The sequence below is a fragment of the Centruroides vittatus genome, unplaced genomic scaffold (genome assembly GCF_030686945.1).
Source record: "Centruroides vittatus isolate TY-2023 unplaced genomic scaffold, ASM3068694v2 contig_747, whole genome shotgun sequence".
NCBI lineage: Eukaryota > Metazoa > Arthropoda > Arachnida > Scorpiones > Buthidae > Centruroides > Centruroides vittatus.
In genome coordinates, this window is record NW_027122483.1 from 583,588 (window position 1) to 603,248 (window position 19,661).

The 19,661-nt window shown below is 32.8% G+C and overlaps 1 protein-coding gene across 1 annotated transcript; it reads left to right on the plus strand.

Moving 5' to 3' along the window:
- The first annotated feature begins 16,305 nt into the window (after positions 1-16,305).
- LOC136981188 (Y-box factor homolog) lies at positions 16,306-16,860 on the plus strand. The gene is made up of 2 exons (XM_067277470.1): positions 16,306-16,606; positions 16,658-16,860. The coding sequence occupies exons 1-2, from the start codon at positions 16,306-16,308 to the stop codon at positions 16,858-16,860; spliced, it is 504 nt and encodes a 167-aa protein (XP_067133571.1).
- Positions 16,861-19,661: the final 2,801 nt, after the last annotated feature.

Sequence of the window (19,661 nt, forward strand, 5' to 3'; positions counted from 1 at the left end):
CTCTTTGATCTTATTAGCCATATTTATGATTAAAGGCATATTTAAGCTATGATAAAGGACACAAAGGCATAATAATTGAACATATACAGATGCTTTGCTTTTATTTATGTTAATTAGATATATAAGAAATAAATTAAAAATCTAATGAAAGTAAGGGCTTCTCAAGAACCTCATATTATAATTAAATTATTTTTAATGGACATTTTAGAAATGTTTATATAAATAAACACTATTTTGGAAAGGATAAATATTTTATATTATTTAAAAAAGTAATTCAGCTTGCTTGACATTAATATAAATATAGAATAAGAGCACAATTTAATGTACAAGAATGTTTTAGTGTAATGAAATTAATGTCATATTGCTCCCCGTTCCTAATTAATTTTATATTTACGTTATTTATTTAATTACCTCTTAATTAAAAATCATTTAATATTAATGAACAACAACGGGAGATAGGGCATTAATATAATTACAAGAAAATGTATCTGCATTAGTTACATTGATACGCCCTTATTTGTATATTTATTAAAATAATATTTATCATTGATAGGTAACACAGTTACATATAAACATGTGTTAAAATAAATGCATAAAATACTTTATTATGGTATTAATACGCATCTCCCTTATTAAAGGTTAATGTTATTAATATATTGTTTTCTATAACTGTTTATTGATAATATGTTTAGAGATCAAGCCTATATTCAAGCGTAATGTTTTATATATTTTCATATTAATGCATAATTATGCGCGAGATAAAAGCTTGGGAGAATTTCAGGAAGGAAAATACGACCTTTACATAATCTTCCTCATCTGCCTCCTTCTATATCTCATATCTATGAGGCGTAACATTCATAACTGATATTTAAAAATAGGCATTTAACCAGTCCTATACGAACTATTTCCGGCTTGTCTCTCATAAGCAGATATACCGCACAAAAATACAGTACTGGAGCAGCACAATCGCATTACTCATAAAATATGCTCCGCTATTGATTTGAGCAGGTATCAATTTAATTTGTTATTTGGTTTTATTCGTATACGTTAACGTGGTACATGGCAATCAGTCGGAGGAGGCCTTTAATGTGAAGCTGGCCCGTATTTAGGTATTACTAACGTGAAGAACCCGTAAACCCGTGACCAACTATCAGTGTTCGGTGATTTTAACCACCCGTCCATTTAATATGTTGTATATCTCTACAAATAAGTTTTACTGTAAATTTAAGGCGTATATTAACTTGCATTAGTGTTAATTTTATGTACATTAAGTTGGAACTTGGCACTTGGAATAAAATCAATTGAGGAGTGAATATTGCAAAAATCTACGTATACGTAACTCCTTATACACTAGGTATTCTTGTACTAATTTGTGCATATATATTTTTTTATTTTGCAGATAATTTATATAATACAAAGAATAATATTTATAGCTAAATTAAAAATGGATTGGAACGTACGAGAAACTGGACGTCAAGAATCCGTTCGAAAGAAAATAGAAGAACATTGGAAACCTTTACTTAACAGTTTGTACTTCTGTGGTCTGGACTTCGAAAAGAAAACTCTACCGATTACTATAATTGTGTTAATTAGTGCGAGCTTCTATGTTGTTTATGACATCTGCCAACTAATATTCCTTATACGGAATTCGGCTAAAAGGATGAGAACTGCAGTAATACTTTATTCGACAATTGGAGAAATCATTTCTCTAATTATGTTCATTCATTTTTACGTTAAAAAAGCTGAAATATTCAAATATGTCAGTCGAATATTTTACGTTTCAAATGGTAGAAATTTTTTATTTACATTATGGCTCAGGGTTATCTTTATCTGGTTTAATTCCTTTTTGTTTTATTTTATACCGTTTATTTTATACTTGAGTTGCGATTTCGATAAGATTCCAATTCTGTGGCCATTGGAGAAACACGAACAGTTTGGGATTTCAGAAAGTGCTGCAAGGACCATCTGCTGCATCTTTCACATTGTATACTCGTTCGTTGTAGTTTCTCCTAAAAATTTTCAATTACTGTTTTTTGTGTGTTTGTGTAAAGAAATCGATTATGCTATTCGAACTTTATGCAATCAGGTAAAGATTTCAGATTTAGTACTGAAGGATCTCTCTAAGATTATGAAATCATATGCGGAAATAATAGATTTAACAAACAGTATTCAAGATATATATTCTCCAATCATGTTTCTCTGGTTAATTTTAATAGGAGGAAATGTTTTAATTGATCTCAGTATTTTTACTTCCACACCATTCAGAATAGGGGATTTCTCCTTTTTCGTGACTATCACCTGTTTTTTAGTTTATTTATTATTTGAAATTTGTTATTCTGCTTCTCGTATCACAGAGACTGCAACAGAATTGGGAAGGATGTTTTACAAATTATCGATTTCACAAGAAGATTCAATTATTGAAACAAAATGTTTTCGTTTTTCCATGAAATGTTTACAAGATTTGCCGGGTTTCCACGCTTGGAAAATATTACCTATGGACAATAGTGTTCTAATAACAATTGTTAGTGTTGGTTTCACTTACACACTCATCACGTATCAAGTAAGTACAGGTTTGTAAGCAGTCATTCAATTAGTGGGAAGTCGTTTAAGGTCCAAATTATTTCTGACTGATGCTATAGACTGACTGACTGACTGACTGACTGACTGATTCTACACTCTGCCGTGAACCATATGAAAGTATATCCTTTTAGCAAGGACATACTGGTATCTCCGCTTCCTTCATAACTTCTGCCAATAGTTATCGGAAGCCTTCTCAAATATTTTTGCCATCAAACACCACAGCAGACGTTCGAATTGACGTTTGACCAACTTAATTAATTAGTATGATCATAATTGAAATGATTATTTCTATTACACTGCATTTTTATATTTATTGTTATCATCTCAATATAACCACGTTTAAATAATGGTGAACTACTTACGTTGATATTTATAATGAATAATGAATTCATAAAATTTGTAAAACGTCTTTCTTTTCTTCGAATACAAAATAGATGCACTGTTTACAAGTCTAATAAATATCCATACCTTCACGTTTTGCTTATACGTAGGGCATACCGAAAGCCACGAGAAACATATTTTTATAAATCACAATCTATTAATTATGATAGACTAAGAACATTCTCATAATCGGTATACTATCGACAGCTCCACGAGTGAGTCGTGACGTCATTAATTTTCATCGAGCACAGACAGTACCGTGTTTTCAGCACTCCAATAGCGTTAGTGTCTCGAATAAAGTGTTATGCAAATCCAGAATAAAGTCTCCACAGGTAGCAAATTGTTTTAAACAGTTGTCTGATAATCATTTTTGTAATAAAAAAAAATCACCAGCAGCCACTTCTCAGCTGTCTACAATGCACCCGCATCTTATTTGAATCCATGTGAAATATTTCAAGAGACAGATTGCGGTCAACATTAAAGAATGCTGTACTGTTATTCAAGATAACTAATAAATCGCCATTATTCTGCTTCGTAATTCTTTGAAAAAATCGTAAATTACCACCCGGGAATGATATTTCGACCTTTCTTTTCCGTAAATTTTTTTCTTTCATTCTTAACCTCATTTATACGTACCAAAGTTTTCTTGCAATTCTCGTTAAGCAGACTGTGAGTGCTCGAAAGAAACAAAAGGAAATAAATTCAAATATTCCCGTATACAAAGTTGTTCCTTTCAATAACGTTAGCGGGAAGTGATCCTTTTTCACACGGACTCGCTTTCTTGTCTAGAGACGACACAGCTTTTGAATGTGTCACTTTTGACTGTATCGGGAACATAACATCAAAAAATCGTTATTGGTTTAAACAATCAACATTTCCTAATAAGGGCGTTGAGATTAAAGAGGAAGACCCGAAATAAAAGAAGACAGATCGATTAAAAAGACTTCGTCCGTCATCGGGAGTCCTTTTCCTTTTGAAGAAATATGACTGTTATGTTTTCTTGGCACTGCGATAAAACATTCTATCGTATTTATAAAGAAATGTCTAAGGATTTTAAAAGTTTTCTTGAAATCTACATCTATAGTGAATTGCCGTTCAAAACACTATACGTCCCGTTTTGAAATCAATAAACGACAATGAATTGAAAATTGGAGTTTAATAGAAAGAAATTGGATGCATATTTTGGATACTATTTAACTCAACCACTTTGGGGCTTAATAATTTACCGTATTTTACGGACTATAAGACGAAATTTTTTCTTCGAAAAATTGCCTCCAAAATTCAGGTGCGTCTTATAGTCCGTAAAATACGGTATGTAATATTACAAACTAGATTAAATCAAAATTTGTGAATTTTTGGCGAGTGGTTTGTTTTTAGGGGAAATGACTATTTAAAATTTCGATGGTTAGGTATTGAGCAGTGAAGAGAGAGAAGAAGCCATGTGGCATCTTACGAGAGGGGTCAGACTTAATGAAGATTTTACTTGTTATTAGAATTTACAGGAACAGTGAACGCTTACGTGGAAAGTGAACAGGGGCGTGATATATTGTGGTCATTTTGTTTTATCATTGTCGAATTAAAAAAATATAAGTGAAACAGGAGTTAATTTATTACAAACACAGAGTTAATTTATTACAAACAAAATTTGCTACTGTTCGCTTCTTGAAAGGCAAACTTGTCTTTTGTCTAATATTCGATGTTTATGTTGTAGCTTAAACAGATGAATATTGTTCGTTATATTTTATCAAAATATTGAAAATTATACAGTATATTTTAAAAGTTTATATTATAAGAATTATATATTAGAAAATTTGCAATATTTTATTTTTATAATTAATGTTTATCTTTGAAATGTTTAGTAAAACCAAACTCGATTTCCCCCATTGGCATCCTTATTTGGTTTTCACAGTTTTATATATAAAATTTAATGGTTAACAAACACATTCAAGCTTTGAGTTACACAAGATACACTTAACTCTTGATATTCGCGCTGGTCAGGTCTATATTATATATATATATAGAAAAGTAAACAAATATGTATATGTAAAATAATTTAATAAATGTCCATATTTCTTTTTACTTTGAGTTTCAAAGTTATTTTGATGCTATCGATTAACATTATTACAAATCCAAAAATTTTATTATTCTTTCATACTAATGCTATTGAACAGAATAGAATCAGTAAAGTCTTTTGAATTGGTAATTTAAATCTATTAACAAATTATCATCGTCAGTAAAATATTATTAGTCTCATTTAATGCAATGATTTATTTAAATGTTACTTAAGAAAAAACAAGCTATTGATAAAAAAAGATGTTTTATGAAAAAGATTTATTGAAAATAATACATTTGCAAGATTTTTATATACACAATCTGTGATTGAATGTTTTGTTTTTGTAGGTACATTTGTAAATTGAGTGTAGTCGTGATCCCATGTACCAGAGCCGCACGAGTACAATTTATAAATTCCATGATTTTTTAGACAGTACGACACAGTTAACTTTAGTTGGATTGAGGACCAACTGCAAATATTCTCGTAATTGAAGGGAAGTAGAAAATCTTTTAAAACAAGAAATATCACGTCAGGATATAGTCTTTTCCTCCACCAAGACTTGTTTACGTACTAATCTTACAGTATTTTCTGATATATCATGCAATGCAATATTCTTCATAACGATTTCTTAGCAACGTAACAGGAATACTTCAAAACCAATTATGAATGATAAAGTATGGTTTTAAAGCTAAAATATCGACAAAAGCGCACACAGTACAGTGCTACCTGAACCAAGGTTTATATAAGAAGGTCAGGACACGCGTGACCTACTTCTTGAGCCGCCATTTTGGGGTTTTTTGAGTCGCATGTTTTAAGTAAACTTGTACGAGCAGTCAGTTTTATACGACGTTAATTAAACTAAAATTGCATAAATCCAGTGATTCCAGTCAAAAATGTAATAATAATTTCGGATGATTATGAAACCCCAATTTTATGTAAACTTTCGATCAAATAGTTTAAAAGAAACAATCATTCGTATTATTTGCTGTCTTGATTGAAACTAATTAGATAGGTGCTAAAACTGATACAATTACATACAATATGATTAAATACAATATGAAATAACATCAAAGAAAATTTAAAGTTTATACAATGAAGTTATCCAAAATTTTATTTTAAAGCATTTACCAACACAATATTAATGCATTAAAAAAATAATAATAAATACTGGACTAACGTTTAATTAATGAATATTTTTGGCTTTACAATGGCTTAAACGTCATACTTTCCTAATTACATAAAATTTATCAAAAACGATAATATTAAACACAATTTAATGATATTTCTAACAGAGCTTATCTGAGACATAACTTCTTTCTCTGTAAACACACAGAAAACTGTAAATCCTGTAATCCCATTGTTTAACGTTTTGAGTACGTATATACGTAATAATAGTTGATTCCCGCAGGAACCACGTGTGGTGAGTTCTATCGATAAGACCCAAAATGGATGCCGCCGCCTAGAATCACGGGAACGTGTCATGACCTTCTTATACAGACCTTGACCTGAACATCACGATCTTAGCGGCATCTCGTGGTAAAAACCATAACTACGGCTACGAAATCGTTCTGTAATTAGCCGCCAGTCTCTTACGACTAGCCTGAGAACAAATGTTTAAATCTCTCCTTTAAAGTAACAAAGGAAAATATTTCTAACGTTCAAAATTTTAAAACATTTAGAAATTAAATAAAAAAATTAATTTAATGATACTGTACAATGAAAACATATTAAATAAATTATACGAATGATTTTCATTCTAATAAAATTTAAAAAAAAAACTTATAATATTGCTAAAAATCTGCATTTATATATTATTAATATCTATCGATTAATTAAATAAAATAATTATATATTATAATAAACCTAACGTATATGAAAGAATTTACATGAATGTAAAACATATGAGAAGTGGCAGCACTGTCAATTTGATAGTTTGATGACAAAGGACAGTTAAAAAAATTAATTAAAATAAAAATAAAAATAATTTACGATAAATGCAATATGCTAATATTTTTATATAAAACGGAATAAATAGTATACTATCAGACAGTACATTAATTAGACTAAAATTGAATTAAATTAGATCGAATTGCAGTAAATTTACATTAATGTAAGCAAGAAAACATGGTTATTTTTTAAAAAAAAAATACAAAATACAAGCAGGTAAAAAATATACCAAACAAAAGTTCTTGCATATTAGCATTATTTTTTCATACTTCTGTTATAAGAATTTGATTTTATATGAATTTTTTAAATAATATTAGTAGATTTACCTCAATGACCTTCAACCAGCAAGTTTGGGACCTACCAGTTTTGGCACTAAATGACTCCTAAATGGTTAATAAGAACACGTTAACTGTGATGACAGAAGATAAATTAAATTAAAACATAAAAAAATCACATAAACCGACTTCATTGAGATTGTGATTTTGTGGTGTTTTTCATTTCATTATTATTAAAAGAAAATATTTAACATACATAATAGCAAAAAACTCCTTTTGAGAAGATCATGCATACAAAGCACAAAAGAGAGAAAGTTTTTGTTTCTAATACACTAATTCAGGATAACACCATTTCAACCATCAATGTTTGGTGGTGTTCTGACACCTAAGAATATGTTTTTAATGCTTTTGTATCGAAAATAAAATAATAATGATTTTCTTTGTTTATTATTTTCCTTCGCAAAAGAAATTAATTATCGTAATACCCTATAAAGTATCTAAAATGAGGACACTTTCGCCTTTGCTTACTATAATCATTGACATGTAGAAAACCAAATTATGGAGGAAACATGAGCAGACACATGTAGGAACGTACAAATCACCCTGACCGAGCAAACTATTATTTTGAAATTTTGGCATTATTACAGAAATGGTAATTAATATCTGACAAATAGCTTAATAATTGAAGAAAACTGGTTTTGCAAGAATAGGATAAAACGAATTTTAAGTCAAGTTATTCGTACAATATATAAAAATATGCATAACTATTATTTATAACGTAAGTAATACAATTTTTAATAGCCGATCATCTGTTAAGTATAAGCCGAGAATTTTTATTACTCCGTATATCGCGCTTTTTCTTTTTCTCCCAACAAGTGCGATATAACTAGAGGCTACTGTATTTACTACAACTACGATATAATGTATATTCATCTGTCCAAAGTTAATCCTAAAAATCGTTTGTGCCCGGAGGTAAACTGCGAAGCGTGTCTAGTCGCAATAGCATGTTAATAACACATTTACCTCTATTAAGACAAGTACAATAATTGTCCTCCTCAGCTGATGTTGTGGGATGGAGATTTAAAAACAGTAAATGAACCCAACGCCAAAACAGGGAAGTGAACCATGAATATCAAAACAAAAAATAACGTTGCGAGATTGAATTAGAACCCATCAAATTCGAATACTTTATTTAAATTGTGAGTGAAAAACACACGAGGTTAGACAGCGATTTTTAAACAAATACTCGTTAAAAATTCAGAAATCTGATAACATTTTTGGCAGAACTTAAGAGAAATTTATGACATATTTAATTATTATACGTTTTACGAGTAGCTGATAATAAAGTTAATTTTCCTTAAGTTGACTAATGTAATGCTTAATGTTAGTGATAGGTGTAGTAATCAAATTGAACTGACGATTTGGAAAATCTGTTAGAGAAAACATGTAATATACACGTTAGGTTCAATTCTATTCAAGCAGAAAACTCTTCTATCACATAAACGTCAAAAATTCATGTTCCGCTTTAATCGATGATTTAATAACATGCGCAAATTCAGAGGACGAAATATTCGATAATATAGGTTCAACTTTATTTCATATTTAATAGAGTTTCTGTTACAAAAAAAACGCGTTTAGAGCTATGTTGAGTCTGAGATAAGTTAACAAATCGAGGAAATTTTGTATGGAAATTAAACTATAGGTCATAATAATAATGAAAATTATCCTTAAAGCAATTTGTAGAAAAAACTCCCAATAAATTTGATTTCTTTCGAGATAAGAAAAATTGATAGACTTCCCTCCTTGAGTTGTGATCAGGTGATTCTCGTTTTTTTTAATGTAGAAATTTAATAATTTCATACATGCGCTACTACATAAATATTATTAATAAAAAAAAGTCATTTATTTAAAAACTGTATTAATTATACACGTAGTCTATATACAGGAGAACTTATCACATCGGTGAGCAGGTTATATTACAAAATCTTTAATGATAATTTTTTACAATCAAGTACGGCACTATGACAATAGCGAGGTTACTGCCGACGTTTTCAACGCGAAAACGTGTACGTCGAACGTTCGGCGCCGCTTTCCTGTAAGTGTAGAAGTTTGGCAGTAGCGTTTGGAAAGTCAATGGAATTATGCTCGACATTCCACAGGCCATTGCCAAACTTCTAGGCTTACAGGAAAGCGGCGCCGAACGTCGGACGTGCACGTTTTCGCGTTGAAAACTTCGGCCTCAACCTCGCTAATGATAAGGAGGAAGATTCAAGTTTAAAATTTGAGCTTTCTAGACCAATAAGTTTTTTAAGAATGTCTTTTGTGGCGCATGAAAAAAGACGACGGAAATGCAGTGTTTTGCCGATTTTACACATTTCGATTGCTTATATTTCATCAAACTCTTTAAGAAAAAATCTGAAACTTTGCATCCCATTCGCGAACACAATCGTCTTTCGAACGAGATTTTTAAAATTACAATAGGCGTTCGGAGAATGGAGAAATCAACCCCCGAAAATCTGTATCTGTATTTTTTGTTCAGTGTCAGGGACTTTTTTATAGGCGCATGGCGTTGCTCTATACCCTCAGTTTTTTATTTTTTCCCGAAAACTTTTATGTTTCCCAAACAAAATATAAATTAATGAGAAGCAGATTTCAATAAGTAGCTACAAAAGCTATTACACACACAAAAAAAAAACTGCAAGAACTTGTTTTGCAATTTGAGTAGACGTTAGCAGAAATGCGCAGATGCAGAAATACTTCAAATGTATTCTATGATTTTCTGAGTTGAGATTAGAACACGTCTTGATTTGGTTTTAATTCCACACACAGTAAAAGAGCCATTTTTGTAAGTAACAAATTTATTGTAGTAATTTAATATTAGTCATTATAATATTTAATATTACTTTATTTTTTTTAGAGATTTATCATTTTTAATTTACTTTATAATTATTTAATTAAAAAAATATATTTTTCATTTTTTAATTTAAGAAAACCCTGAAAACCCTATAGATGACGTTTAAGTTCGTTTTTCGCGAGCGGTCGCGTGTGCAGGCGGTCAATTCAAGATGGAGACGGTCCGAGAGACTGCACCCAAAAGAATTGCACACTACAACTCAATTACAAAAGAATAATACACGTTTATTTATATAATTATTTGGATATATGAGATTAAGAGCGAGAGAGAGAGAGAGAGAGTTTACACTCGCGGGCGCCATGATAAATAAGTACCTGTAGTCATTATACATTTGATAAGCTGTTCTTATCAAGTGTATAACGCCTACATTCCGGGAAGACTTATGTAATGCTGGCCCGTATTTAAGTGTTACTAACATGAAAAAAACTGCACGTGGCCAATTGTTAGTTGTACGCAAACCCAGGATAAACTAACTACAGGTGTTCGGTGGTTTTATCCATTTGGCTACCGGATGGCACTTATTAAGAAAGCATCGTTCGAAAAAAAAAAATCGGAGTGCTATATGCTACCTGTCGCAGTAATCGAGTAAATGTAATATACATAAAATTATATCTTATTTTGTAAGAATTTTATTTGGTTTATGATTTTATTAAATGTTTTGCCAATAGAGGGATTATTTATTGATTCAGAAAAATTCAATAAATATTTCGGGGTGTTATGTACTACATAATTTAAGATTGAAGTACGTAAACGTACAGTACATGCCGAGTTACGTAGCAATGTGCGGAGAAATTATCTATTGTGACATCATCGCAAAGCCGGGTTGCAACTTTTCGTCTATACTTTCTCAATTCCTTTAGCGGTGTCGCGCTCCTGTACTTCGTAGTTCTCCTCTTAGCAATAGAATCGTGCCGGTAATCTATCTAACTCCGTTCTCGAGATTAGGGATAGACAACAAAGTGACGACAGGGAATTCATAGGTTATTACGTTTTTTAAATCGCACCTCAATAAGTACTTTCCAGTAACCGACTAGATAAAATCACCGAACACCAGTAGTCGGTCTTCGGTTTGCTGACGGCCAACGGACTGGCCTCGGGCAGTTTTCTAGGTTTTCTTCTTGTCAGTAACATCTAAATATGGGTCAGCTTCACATAAGTCTTTCCGAGGTGCATCCTCCTTGGCAGATCGCTCACGTGTCGCATATTTAACTACCACGAAACTGGACATCCCGCCCCTCCCCTAATTTAATTTTTCCTTATTTTAACTGATAAACTTATTGCTTCAAACTTCCTTCATTGGCATTGCTTAACGATGTTCTAACGTTCAGCCAAATTAATGTACGTGAAAAAATTTGTTTGGAACAATGTCAAGTGTATGAAGTTTCCGGCCGTTAAGATTAGCAACTTTCAACACAACCTATCTAACACGGACAACATTTCAAATATCAATAGTTGAGCATCTTGTCTTTCGGTAGGCGATCAAATTATCTTTCACTCCCTACTGCAACAGTATTTTTTCCTATCGGATCAGCTGTGTGGTGGCATTCAAATATGAAAATTGCATAATACGAGATTACCGGTAATACAATATGTTTTAATTAAATAGTTATCCAGGGTGCCGAGTTTAATATTTGCATTATTTTTCGCAAAATTTGATTGGGTGGTGGATTATCATTTGCTATTCGTCTGTGAATGAAACAGTTTATTAAAACTGACATTGGAAAACAATACAATATCTTAAAAATGTAATGTATCGTATTTTCCATTGCTGTGATAAACCCTTACGTAAGATGAACTTTGTGGTAATATAAATCAAATACTATAATATATTATAATAAAAGGGCTAATTAGTATTACGAAATAATCTAATAAAGTCAATGTTTGTTTCTATTTTCTACCGGATAACGCCAGGCTTAAATGCTAGTGAATAAATACACACACCATTACAAAAAAAATTGTAACAATAATTATAATCAGTTCTAAAGACATTCGTGTAAACAAATCAGAAACGAATTGAATTTCTTCCAAATTGCTATTTGACTAATTACTCTTAAACAAGGAAAAACACTCGTTTATATTTTTAATTACCCAAGAGGAAAAGTTTGCAGCATTACGTTTTAAAGTTGAGTTCATATAATTAATGTTTTATTTCACATTAATTATATAAGCCCTACTCTTAAATATACAGGTGAAAATTTTCCTTTTGGTTAATTAAAAATATAAACAAGTATTTTTTTTTTGTTTAAGACTAATTTTGCTATCACAAATTTATTAATTTCATATAACCGCTGTTATCTAATTAACTTATTGTTTCTAATAGCTTTTCAAAATTATCGTTCCGGTTATAAGTATTATAACAAAGGAAAAGTTAGCGATCTGTCAAAAAATCACCGCCAAAGATTGTTACATTTTTGGATTTGGGACACATTGAAACATCGAGAAACAGATAAAATTTCGGGTTTCTTTCAGTATGTATGAATATTAACCCCCTCAGTTCTCACAACAGTTTCATAAAAGATTAATTTTGGTAAGTTTTAAGTAGGTAATTTATATATAAATAAATTAATTTAATTTATATCGTCAAACAACTTCTTTCTCAAAACCAAAAGTCATATTGTTTATTTTTTTTAATTTTTAATATTCATGTCTCTCAAAACAATATTATTTACTCATAAGTATACAAAAATAACTGTCAAAAGAATAATTTTTTGTGTTATAAACATACTTTTAATATCAATATATACAAATTAAGTGTTACATAGAAACAGAATTGAAAGAAATCAGCTATAAACTTTTGAAAATTTTCTATTGTTATTACAGTTTTAAATTAAAATGAAAATAGAAATTTCATTTTAATTTAAAATTAAGATTCAAAGTTTTACAATTATTACATTTAGGAGATTCTTCTGATTTATCCCATTTATTTACATCTAAAAGTTCGTTTTTTTTATATTTCTTTTTAATAAACGATTCTTTCTTTGATTTGACTGATTAATGTTTTCATTTTTTATATTTCCTAAATTTACTGTCAGTAGTAAAGTTTTCTTCGGTTTAGATTTTGCCAATAAACCTAATAATTCAGCTTTTAAATTTCTCACAAAATTATTTTCTCTGATCAGAGCGAAATGACAAAATAGGGATTGAATTTGTCTTTTCTTTTACAATTATGAATCCATTTACTTTTTCTTATTGGATCTTTAAGAAATCTAAAATAACCAACTTTTCTGTCTAATAACTTTGTGGGCGCTCAGGGTCAGGCACATGGGGTATAACTGTACCCCAAACACGTTTAAACGCGTGTATTTTTTCATGTAATGAATGCGTAAAAACGGTGCCCTCAATACCTTCCTTCAAAGTACTAAAGATAGCACTGAAAAAATTTCAAACTCGTACGAAAAAAGAATTTTCACAGGAAGCCACACCCAAGTTGATGGGGTACATCTGTACCCCGCGCTCCTGACGGAGGAAGTTTTATTAGCGCGACCAACGGAGGGGTGGAACCAGGTAAGGGTACTGAAAAAACAGTCATTGCCTGATATCAAATCAGTCATAATACAAATGACGAATGAGAGCATAAAAGAAATAAATAAGATTTTTAAGGCCAACTAATGGCAAGAAGGTGTCCCATAGACATAGCATTGAAAGTTTCAAAGATGGAGTTTTCCTGGGAATATTTATTGCTAAATTGTCTTGAAAACATGTTTATTCGTCTAAATAACGTCAAACAACTTCTCGTTAGCAAATCAGAAGTGAAAAAACGATCAAAACAAACGACTTCATAGCGATTTTATAGCGACTGTTTACATAAATCGGTTAATGTTACCTATGGTATCCAAGATGGCGACGGGGAAATTTTTCTACCCTACAATCTAGACGGCGGCAGGGATTTTTCCCCCGCCCGTATATTGCACGCGGCGACCGCGAAATTTTTTCTTTCTACCGTACATTTAAACGGCGACGTGAAGGTTATTTCTACCCGACGGTCTATATTAAGAATACTAAAAAACACGAACGAAAAAACAAGAGCACTTACTTTGTTACTGAGCCTTTCCTCTTTTTCTTCGTTTCCCGTCGACTGAATTTGATTCTCCGGCATGAGAAGAGGATCTCTTTTGCGCTTTTCTTTTAACAATGTTCTCGTTTTTTTCCACCTTTTTCTTCTTGGCAATAGGTGCGGGAGCGGCCGGAATGGTCTCCGGTTCTTTCCAACTAGGTACTTTTCCGCGACCGGGAAATATCATTCTGACGTGTTTGATAAAGGTGTGGAATTTTTCGCCGGGATTTTTTGCCGTCCAATTGTGATACTTCTTATACATGAATGCGTACACGTACGAATCCGACAAATCTTCTGTGTAATGTTTCGGCAAATTCTTCTTGTTTTTTAAGTGACCCCACAATCTTTCGATATTCTGAGTATGAACGCCTGTAATCGGGTTGACAAAATTTTCAGAGTGGTTTACTGTTTTATGAGAAATTTCTATACCTTCTAAATCGTCGATGTGGTTATATCCCTTCCATTCGTCTGTGAACACTGAGCTGCCGGAGTTAACGTATTTCGAAATGATCCAATTGAGAGTTATTTCAGATCTGTCATTAACCTGGCATATAAAACAAGTCTTGTCCTCCCGGCACAAACCTCCGACGACCCATTTAGTGCTTTTCATCTTTCTTCCTTTCTCGTATTTTCGTTTACATATCACTGTTTCGTCTATTTCCACTGTTTTGCCGACGCCTCCTATTTTAAACGATGTCAGATTGTGTAAGGACACTAACATAACGAAACGTACGTGGTTAGCCCAGTCTATTCCTGCCTTTTTAGAAACGCCCGAGGAAATTGCCGAATTACTCGTCGTGCACTCTAAACCAATATAGTGCCATATGAATGCCAACAGATTGGCCCACGAAACATTGCCGCATTTCCCTTTGAACGTTCCATCGAAAGCCGAACTATTCCGCCTGCATTTTCGGCAACGCATCGCGCAAGAATTCCGGTCGCTGCGATAAATCAATTTGCATGTTTGCCCGCATTCCTCGCAAACTTCCTCGGCGTGTTGGAGGCCTAATTTCACGGCGAATTTCAGTCCGCCATCAATTCTTTCGTCTAATCCCAACTCGGAATACTCCGCTTCGATTAACTGATAAAAACGTCGTCCAGTACACTGTTTCCAAAATCCGTCCGATTCTAAATCACAATCCGCCATGACTCGGTTGCGAAATATCTATTCCAAAAATCACAGAAAACGCTTAGCCTACTTTTCAATATAAACAACTTTTCCAACAGCCTAAATTCGCAAATAAAATTAAGAACATTACAAATTACCTCGTAATAGAAAAATTCCAGAAGTAAGAAAAAACCAACGAAATCTCTCGGCACGACAAGACGCCCACTCATACTCGGAGGAAAAATTTGCATAATTCCGATAACACGCAATTCGAAGAATCAAAGCGCCCTCTTCGGACATGTTCAGTTGATGACGAAATCATGACGTAATCCCGGTCGCAATCTCGAACGGAGATTGAAAAAATTTCCCCACAGCGGTCTAGAATTTCCCCGTCGGCCTCCAGAATTTCCCCGTCGCCATCTTGGCTACCATAGGTAACATTAACCCATAAATCGAAGTGGTAGTCTGCAGGGGCGTAGCATTTTGCAGAAATTTTTCCTGACAATTGTTTTTACTGGTGGATCTAATAACAGACAAAAAAAGAACCAATTACAGTGTAAAAAAAGTTTACTATTGTTATCTGCCAATAATCTGCCTTTTTACCTCTAGTTGCTGTAGAATTTTAGAGGGTGTATTTTTGAAAATACTGAAAAATTTTTGACCCGGGGTTTGTCACAAAGCATTTATTGGGTGAAACAGTTAAAAGACACATACAAGAAAGCGAATCAGAGCTTACATAGCAGCAGACTTGTTTATAGTTTGTAAAAAACGCGTCTAAAGTTGATGATTTTTTCGCAAAAATTTTCTGAAACGTAATACTTTTTTGTTTTCGTTACAAATAAATAAAAATGATATATTTTGAGTAGTTTTCTTGATTGATACATCAAAACACATTCACACAAACGTCCAAAATGTAAAAACCACGAAAAAGTTATGATTTTTACAGAATTGATTTTTGAAAATGGGGTACAATAGTACCCCATGCGCCCAACTATGCCTGAAAACCTCGCGCGCCTGACCCAGGGTTTTAATGTGAAAAATGGCTATGGATTTATTAACAAGAATGACACAAAAGAAGACATATTTGTACATCAGACAGCCACAACAAAAAATAATCCTTGTAAAGACGTTATAAGTGTGGGTGGCAGAGAAATCGTAGAATTTGATGTCGTTATTGAAGAGAAAGGAAATGAAGCTGCAAATGTAACTAGACCTAATGGATCTCACGTTATAGGGAGTCCATATGCAGCAGAGAGACTACACAATTTTAGAGGTTGCTATTATCCTCGACGACGTAGGCAACAATATTGACAGTTGAAACACGATTAAGAAGACTATAACGAAGTTGCACCAGAAGAGGATAATGAAAGGGATGTTCGTCCATCACCTAGACGACCGAGATGCCCATTCGTTCGTCGTTATTACAGGGGTCTTCAAAATTCTCCACGAAAAATGACGGATCCTAATAATTTTGAGGGTGTGTTACAAGAACCGCACTATGAAGATAAAGGAATTCAGAGAGGTTCCATGGGACGCCGTCCACCCTGACACTTTTACCATAGCGTCTTTCATTGTAGGCATGTTTTCTTCGAAGCAACACAGAATTCAATTAGAGTAGTGTCAAAGGCGGTATCAATAAGAAAAATCGTAACTCCTACAATTGAAAAAGAAAACCAGCTCCCAAATATCAGGTCAACAACCTAGTTGCCATTCAGAGAACTCAATATGAGATAGGACTCAAACTAAAACCTAAGTTTTTTGGACCTTACAAGATAATGTCAATGATGTCTAGGGACAGATATGCAGTTTACAAAATTAGTCATTATGAAAGACCCGATGTGACTTACTGCAGCTGACCACGTGAAGTCGTGGCTCATTAACTTTGACTGACATCGAGAACTTTTCCAGAAGATTTCTAACCATGTTTTTGTTCTTGTTTTTATGTTTTCTTTCGTACAAGTGTTTTTAGTTTTCCAGTAATCTCTTCGAGGACAGAGTGAACTGCAGGATGGCCGAGCTGTGGAGAGTGGAATCTCATGGGGCGCCATCTGCTGACGAGAGGAAATGAAACAGGCCGGTAGAGGGAGTCGGGTAGAGAGAAGAAGGCAATTAAAAAAAGGCGCAAAAAAGACAGAAAACAAAAAGAAGTTCTACATTTATATTTAATTGTTTTATTATGTAAGATAAACATAACATTATATTATAAAAGCTTTCTGAAATACTACCTTTAATATGAACATCTGTAATCAGGGACGTTCGAAGCATTTTTAAAGCCCGCGACTTCGTTTCTTTTAGAAACATTATATAGATATAGAATAAAAATTCCTGGACAAATTTCAGACAATACACGTGCTTACTAAATTGAAGTTTTACTGTAATATGTTTAAGAATTTCAGATTTTTATCAATGGAATATGAAAAGTCCCAAATATTAAACCAAAAAGATGATCTTAAAGAAGAACAAAATTTTCCCTGTGACTTAATATTTGACCCTCCCCCCTGATATCTCCCGTTCTAAGTAGAATTAAAAAAATTCAGCTTCTGTTACGACAAGCCATTATATTACTTTTGTTAATACGAAAAAGTTCGTTCGAATCGGATGAGTAATTAGGGGAGATTGGGGCGAATTGTCAGAGTTTTTAGTCATTTCTAGTTTTAGGGTCTGTAATATCAATCTATTTAGGTTTAAGTGAAAATGTATACACCTACATATCTTTTAATTTGGTTTATAATAACTATATGAATATTAAATATTTTTTGTCATAGTTATTAATTTTTTTATAACACTGTTGCCATGTGACAACATACCCTTTACCTTGGGACAACATACCCATTGTAGAGGTATGTTGTCACAGGTACCCTAAGTCTCACATTTCCTGAGTTTATTATGTTAAATTATGCTTAATATGACATTTTCTTGTATCAATTCTATAAAGAAAATAGACTACTGATTTATTATTATTTATTCTTGTATATATTATTATTTATTTACTGAATCCATTTTTCCTTGGATCGGCTCTTACCACAAACCAAACAAAAGGTCTCTTCTTCCTTTTCTGATGAATCAGTCTTTTCTTTATTTTCCTAGAGGCAGCCTTGTCTTGAAGACGCTTTTCTTCTAACCTCTGCGGTTTTAGAATTTTTCGTGCCTCCAACTTGTCTTTCTCAGGGGTGTCTGTCAATACAGCAGACTTTTGCATTTTCAAGAATTTTGTATTTTCTTCTGTTTCAACGGTTACTCTTTCTTCCTCCTGCCTTTGGTAGTGGCCGAATAACCTCCGGAGAAATTACTGAACATGACTGGGGCTTAGCAGCTACTTAGGTTTTCGCACTTGGTGGAGTACCAGATAGACCAGAACTATGGTCGAAGGCAGCATAGGCCTTTCTTTTGTACATTTAGTAGTTTCAACGAGATGCTACAACATATTAGAAATTGCTCCTCTTTCATCCAGCCGGATGAGTTTGCTGTTCCAATAGAACCTGGAGGAGAATTTTGCAGAAAGTAATCTCTAAAGTGTACTCGAGAAAACACAAATAACGGCAGAATGCTGTTTCCAGAAGCAGATATTGCAAGAGCTACAGTTACTAGTTTGCCCCTTTCAGCTGAGGTGATAGAACCAATTTGACGAAATCCTTTTCTAGCAACAACACAATCAGGACGTTGCTCTGTAGTTATTCCAGTTTCATCCACTTTGTAAATGTCATTGCAGCGGAATTGGTAACGCTCAAATAAATTTTTTAAATTGGTGAAAAAGGCATCCACATTTGTCTTATTGAAACTTGTGGCTCTGGATAGATTGGTGGCTTGGAATGTTCGTATCGATAGTCTTGGATGCCTATTTAGGAATCCTGTAAACCAATCAGGGCCTGCCGTTAGGGTATCACTCCAGATTTGAGGAAACGGTTTGTTATGCGCTGTTGCATAGTCATATGCTAATTTACGTACTTGTTTTGGCGTTAACCGAAAATAAATATCGGAAGCTTTTTCCAACTCCAACTCCTCATCACTGGTAAAGACTTGTCTGCTCTTTTTATAACCCACTTGAACCGTAGAGCTTCCAGAATCAAGTTTTTCGTCAGTTATTTTCTTGCTAAAGTTCTGTAATGAATATTGTATTCCTCTGCAGCGTTCCTAATGGAAATTAGCTGAACATCATTTTTAACTGCTTTGGCAACTCTTAGTAAAACGTCTTCAGGTGGGGAATTTCTACCAGTTTTCCTTTTATAATTTCGTACCATTTGGATAAAGAAAAGAACAAACTAATCGGAGTAATGTTTTTCTTTCTAATTTTAAAACTATAATGTATGGTGATAAAAAATCGTCAACCGCTTTCCTTTTCTTTTAATAAA

Coding starts and splice junctions, on each gene's coding strand:
- LOC136981188 (XM_067277470.1), top strand. CDS start 16,306: ATGCCTGAAAACCTCGCGCGCCTGACCCAGGGTTTTAATGTGAAAAAT. Junction 16,607..16,657: donor TTGCTATTATCCTCGACGAC/GTAGGCAACAAT, acceptor ACTATAACGAAG/TTGCACCAGAAGAGGATAAT.